This window comes from Mastomys coucha, unplaced genomic scaffold (assembly GCF_008632895.1).
Source record: "Mastomys coucha isolate ucsf_1 unplaced genomic scaffold, UCSF_Mcou_1 pScaffold9, whole genome shotgun sequence".
NCBI classification, from domain to species: Eukaryota; Metazoa; Chordata; class Mammalia; order Rodentia; family Muridae; genus Mastomys; species Mastomys coucha.
Window position 1 is genome coordinate 8,595,728 of NW_022196915.1, and position 5,709 is coordinate 8,601,436.

At 41.0% G+C, this 5,709-nt stretch overlaps 1 protein-coding gene across 3 annotated transcripts in view; it reads left to right on the top strand.

Moving 5' to 3' along the window:
- Positions 1 to 3,796, top strand: part of Samd8 (sterile alpha motif domain containing 8) — a 44,030-nt gene extending 40,234 nt beyond the window's left edge. For all 3 annotated transcript variants that reach the window (XM_031361100.1, XM_031361101.1, XM_031361102.1), the window contains exons 5-6: positions 2,900 to 3,050; positions 3,435 to 3,796. In XM_031361100.1, the coding sequence (XP_031216960.1) occupies positions 2,900 to 3,050; positions 3,435 to 3,739 (456 nt within the window). In that variant the 3' untranslated portion in view covers positions 3,740 to 3,796. The remainder of the gene's footprint in view (positions 1 to 2,899; positions 3,051 to 3,434) is intronic.
- Positions 3,797 to 5,709: the final 1,913 nt, after the last annotated feature.

Genomic DNA, 5,709 nt, shown 5'->3' on the forward strand with positions numbered 1-5,709 from the left:
AAAAAAAAAAAAAAAAAAATTCCTGATAAACCTGAGGAGGTTTATCAGAATAGCCACTTAAGAGAAGACTGGATCTGTGTGCAAAGAACCTTATCTAGTGCTACGAGAACAAATTAGATGTCACTCTCTGGTTTGGACAGCTCTCTTTCTGTCTCCAGTGACTATTTTTTTTTTTTATTAATTAGTTAATGTATGGATATTTCTATCCAAATCTGCCCTAAATGCTGCTAATTGTTTTAAAGTATAATGTAGCCTGCCTATTGACCTACATTATTTATAGCACTCATAAAAAGTAGAGCATTATGGGATAACAGCCAGATGTCAAATCCTTTACAGTGAGACCAACTAGAGGCATTTCATTGTGATAAATTAATGGCTTAAAATCATGGAACCAAGACAGAACCAAGAACATGCCTATTTTTAAAACTTAGCAACACAAAGCTAATTTGCATATTGTATCTAGACACTTTCCTATTCATTCTTTTCTGTTTCAGTTCTGTCTCTAGAAGGATGTATGAGAGATACAGAATGGGAAAAGATGAAAAGATTTGAATTACTGAGTGGTAATTATTTAGGACTAGCATTACTTGTTTGTCCCCTTTCCATAATTAAGATACTATCCAGCCTGGTAGTGGTGGTACACACCTTTAATCCCAGAACTCAGGTAGAGGCCTGGTCTACAGAGCAAATTCCAGAACAGCTAGAGCTAAACAGAGAAACCCTGTCTCAAAATATCTCTCCTTCTTAACCGCCTCCCCTACCCCACTACCACCAAACGTTCTGGTATGATTGACTTATGAAACATCTATAGCCCTTTTATCTTTCTCTTCTATCCTGCCTGAGACTTGCATCTCAAGGCCAGATTGTTGTCCTCTGTGTCTGCTGGAGCTTCAGTTGCCATGTTTGGGTTGTAGGTAGAAGGCAAATGGGGTGGTAGAAAAGAACTCCTCTATATGTCTTTGTAGCCGTCCTATAGATCTTATTGTACAGAGCATGGCTCCCTGTAGCTATAGGGAAGGCCTGGAGGGATAAGATCTGGCTGAGTTCATGGCCTCACCAATGTATGTGTTTCTGTGACCAGTGAAGACAGGGAGAATTGTTATTAAATGATAGCCTGGAAGTTACAGCATATTAATTTCCTTACTGCTTTTTGATATTTTTAAATTTTTTCCCTTTTTTTAAAGAAAGTTAGAGCTTATTAAAATATTTTAATAGAGATTTAAATGTGGACATTGTGGGAGAAAAGTAAGTAAATAAAACAAAATTTGGGTGTTAGGGTCTAGGAGTTGCCGCACAAACCACTCAGACACAGATCTCAGTCAAACAGGGCTGGTTTATTAAACACACACCCTAAGATTGATCCATCAGGGACACAGTACAGACTCAGGAGCTGACTCCTATAGAGCTTTTAAGCCAGAGATCCAAAAATATCTGTGCTAAGTTATTGATTCTGCCAGTCAGGATTTAGGGATAGGGATTTCCTTAGGAACATGTTTTTGTTGTACATTTACCCTGCCCTCATTGGTTGGGGATTCCACTGTGGTAGGGGACTTACTTGCCTTGTCTAACATTCATTCAATGTCCTACTCAAAATGGAAGCTTTACTTCAAATGGCTTCTTATATTGGTGCAGGTGTTTTTCTTATGTTGGGGTCCATCCCAGGGTTAGCTTATAAGGGCAAAAAACCATAAAAGTTTGTACATAGGTACAGGAAATGCTACTGGGTTGTTGGTTCGGGTCCATACTTACTGTGACTAAGTAAACAAAGGAGTTCTGCCTGGAGGTGGTGGCACAAGCCTTTAATCCCAGCACTTGGGAGGCAGAGGCAGGCGGATTTCTGAGTTCGAGGCCAGCCTGGTCTACAAAGTTGAGTTTCAGGACAGCCAGGGCTATAGAGAGAAACCCTGTCTCGAAAAAAAACCCAAAAAAAAAACCAAAAAAACCAAAAACAAAACAAATAAACAAAGGAGTTCTAACTGACCTACCTCTATTGTGATTAGTTTCTAAGGGCATCAAAGCACAGAATGTAACAGAACATGCAATCAGTTCAGGAATGAGAAAGGGTCCTAGTAACAGCACAAAATGGCTGGCTAGACAGGCGACAGTTACCTAGGCCCCAACATTGGGGATGCTCTTATTTTACAGTGACTATTTGAGGTAGGGTTTTTGTGAGTAATTGTGGCTATTTTGGAACTTGTTCTGTAGACCAGGTTGGCTTTGAACTCAGAGATCTGACTGCCTCTGCCTCCCAAGTTCCTTGATTAAAGGTGTGCACTACCACTACTTGACTGCTTGCTTGTTTTAAGATAAAATTTCGTGTGACCTGGGCTAGCCTCTGTGACCAAGGCTAGCCTTGGACCCCTGCTCCTGCTGATTCTGACTCTGAGGCGTTGGGATTCTAAACATGTGCTGTCATTCTTGGCTTTTTGCTTTTGTTACTATCTTGAGATGAGGTCGCTCTGTGCACCCCTGGTGTGTCCTGGTTGTAGACCAGGCTGGCCCCAAGCTCACAGAGATAGATATATTGGCCTCTGAAGTGTTCATATATGAACATGTATTATATGCCTGCCTTGACCTTTTTATTTTAAAGGAACTACTATAAAGGAGTTTGAATTACAATGATTTCATTTAATTAGCATTTTGGGGGGGGAGTTGAGACAGGGTTTTTTGTGTAGTCCTGGCTGTCCTGAAACTCAACTTTGTAGACCAGGCTGGCCTCGAACTCAGAAATCCACCTGCCTCTGCCTCCCAAGTGCTGGGATTAAAGGCGTGCGCCACCACCACCCGGCTTGGTAGCTCTTGTTTCTGAATCATTCCTCATGAATTGCCTGAAATGGATTTGGGGAAGCTCTGAACCTCACTAAGTATTTGAAGAACTAACTCACAGCTTTCTTTATAGATATATGGAAGTGTGTGGGAGAAACTACATCGGGCATTTGCCATTTGGAGCGGCTTTGGTATGACTCTGACTGGCGTCCACACTTGTGGAGATTACATGTTCAGCGGCCACACAGTTGTTCTAACCATGCTGAATTTCTTTGTCACAGAATGTAAGTATGTCTTGAATGCTTCTATGCATATTAGACAGCTTGTTGCAGAAGAGGAACTGGGGAGGATGTAGGAAAGAGTAGGCAGATGGGGTGGAATGCAACTCAGTCGCTGGAGTGCTTGCCTGCCACTCATGAAGCCCCAGGTTTGATCCCCAGCACCACATAAAGCCAGGTGTGATGACAGATACCTGTAGATCCTAGTTCAGGTTCATCCTCAGCTATATATCCAGGTCAGAGCAGTCTGGGCTACATGAGGCAAAGTTGAAGTAAAGGGGTGAGGCAGAGGTCAGGGGAGCAGAAGCTTTTAGCCTACCCTAAGAAACATGTGGCTAAGAAGCACAGGAGGAAACGTGTTATTAAATGGTCCGTCTGTCCTTTTCCTAGATACACCAAGAAGCTGGAATTTCTTGCACACTCTATCCTGGGTTCTCAACCTCTTTGGAATCTTCTTCATCTTGGCTGCCCATGAACATTATTCCATTGATGTGTTTATTGCCTTTTATATCACAACAAGACTCTTTTTGTACTACCATACTCTGGCTAACACCAGAGCGTATCATCAGAGTAGGAGAGCGAGAATTTGGTTTCCTATGTTTTCTTTCTTTGAATGCAATGTTAATGGCACAGTACCTAATGAATATTGTTGGCCATTTTCTAAACCAGCAATAATGAAAAGACTAATTGGATGAAGACTCTGTCTCTGTAATAAGTTTGTTGTTAAATATACAGTAGTTATGGAATGAAAATGAATACCGTTGCTTTGTCCCAGGCTCCTGGATACGTTGCATTTGGCTTCTGCGTTGACAGGTTTCCCATTCTGAGAAAGGCCGTGACTATAAAACTCAAGAAAGAGAACACAAGACTCCTTATCTAGCTGTTTGAATGGAGAGGTCAAGGAGAGAGTTTCTGCCCCTCACTGAGGAAGACCCAGTGTGTGCGATGTCAGGCCATTACCTGTGCATGTTGAGTGAGTTTCTGCCCTTCACTGTAGGAAGACCCAGCGTGTGCGATGTCAGGCCATTACCTGTGCATGTTGAGTGTTTGCTTACTGAACTCAAGCACATCAGCTTGGGCTGGCTGAAGAATTTTTACTGATTCCCAGTAGGACTCAAGTCAAGAAAGATCTTTTGAAGCTGGCTTTCCTTACCTAGTGAGCTGTTCTCATGTGTTCATTGAACTAATCTGTGTCTGTCTGCAAAATGAGGGGTTTACCTTTTGAGCCATTTTAAAGAAAAACACATTGAACACAGCAGCTTTTGTGAAACAAAAGAATGCAAGGGGCAACATGTGAGGTGACACACTGGTCAGGTGTCGCTGGCCTTCCCACTAATGCAGGTACAGCGTCAGTTGCCATTCCTGATCTGTTTGGATGCTTCAGTGTGAACAACAAAGGATTCCTGAGGGGAAGTAGCTGTGTTCCTAGTAGTAAAGTGGTGTCACTGTAGTGCTGTAAGTGTCTGGACTAAATACTTGTTGTAGCTGTTAGTTAGGCAGGTGACAGCCCAATATAATGCTTTTTAATAATGTGACTTAAGTGAGACAAATGAGTGTTTTACCAGATGTTAAAGTTCTTATGTCAGTAAGTGAGTAAGTGTGCATGCAAAGAATTCTTTTCTTCTGGAAGAAAACAAAAAACAAAAACAAAGAAAACAAAACAAAAAAATATCAAGCTGTAGACATAGTGTTAGCTCTCTGAGTTTTTTTCCTGAAAGTTCTCAGTCCTGACCATTGAAAGTACACAGTCTGAGACATACTTGGACAGAAAAAAAAAAGCTTCTTACTTTTTATTTAAAAAAATAGTTATATACATACATTCTTTCTATATAGTTTTAATTTGGCAGTTAAGAACTAAATACTTTGGCTGATGTTTACATTAGAAAATTACCTTCAGTAATTAGTCACCTCTCCAATACCATTTGTCACTTTATTTTCTATTGATTGTATATAACAGTTTGAACCTTAGCCTGGTTGTAGAATTGGAATACTAATTGTATAGTATTTATGTTCCATTTTTAAACAAGGACGTAGGAGCTGCAGGCACTCTGTGGTCACAAGTAGACCCCAGCCAGCGTTTATTCCTTCTCCGTCTGGTGAAATAGTCATTTTTGCAGTTGGAGTCATAGCTCCACTCTTTCAGAAGCACCCAAGTGAATTAGGCAGGAAGGGGACATTAGACAAACAGGTCTCCCCTGTGCTGAGTGACCCTGCTTTGAGCAGGCTGGGGACATGACTCATTTCTCACCTGAGAAATGAGTAGTGACGTAAAGCAATTCAAGTTCAATTATGTTTTTAAATCTTGTACTTCAAAATCCTTGCAGTATTTTAAATTATTGATTCTGTTATAAGCCAGGATCAAAAATGCCAATATCTTATCTAAAGAAACTGCATAATCATGGAGAAAAGGTTTGCCATGCTTGCTTGAGTAGTTTGACTTAGGGTCAAGGAATATTACTGCCACCCCATCTGTCTTACTACTTCCCCACCCCCTACCCCCACATAGCAGGGTCCAATTTACCTGGGGAGGGGGAAAGACAGTGTTGGCTTTTGGGAAAATGTTCCAAAAACATGTGTCTACATTAATTTTAAAATGCTGACTATATGAATGGTAAATATCTTAACATCAGGCCTCTCTCCTCCATATGGAATCTATCGTAGAACA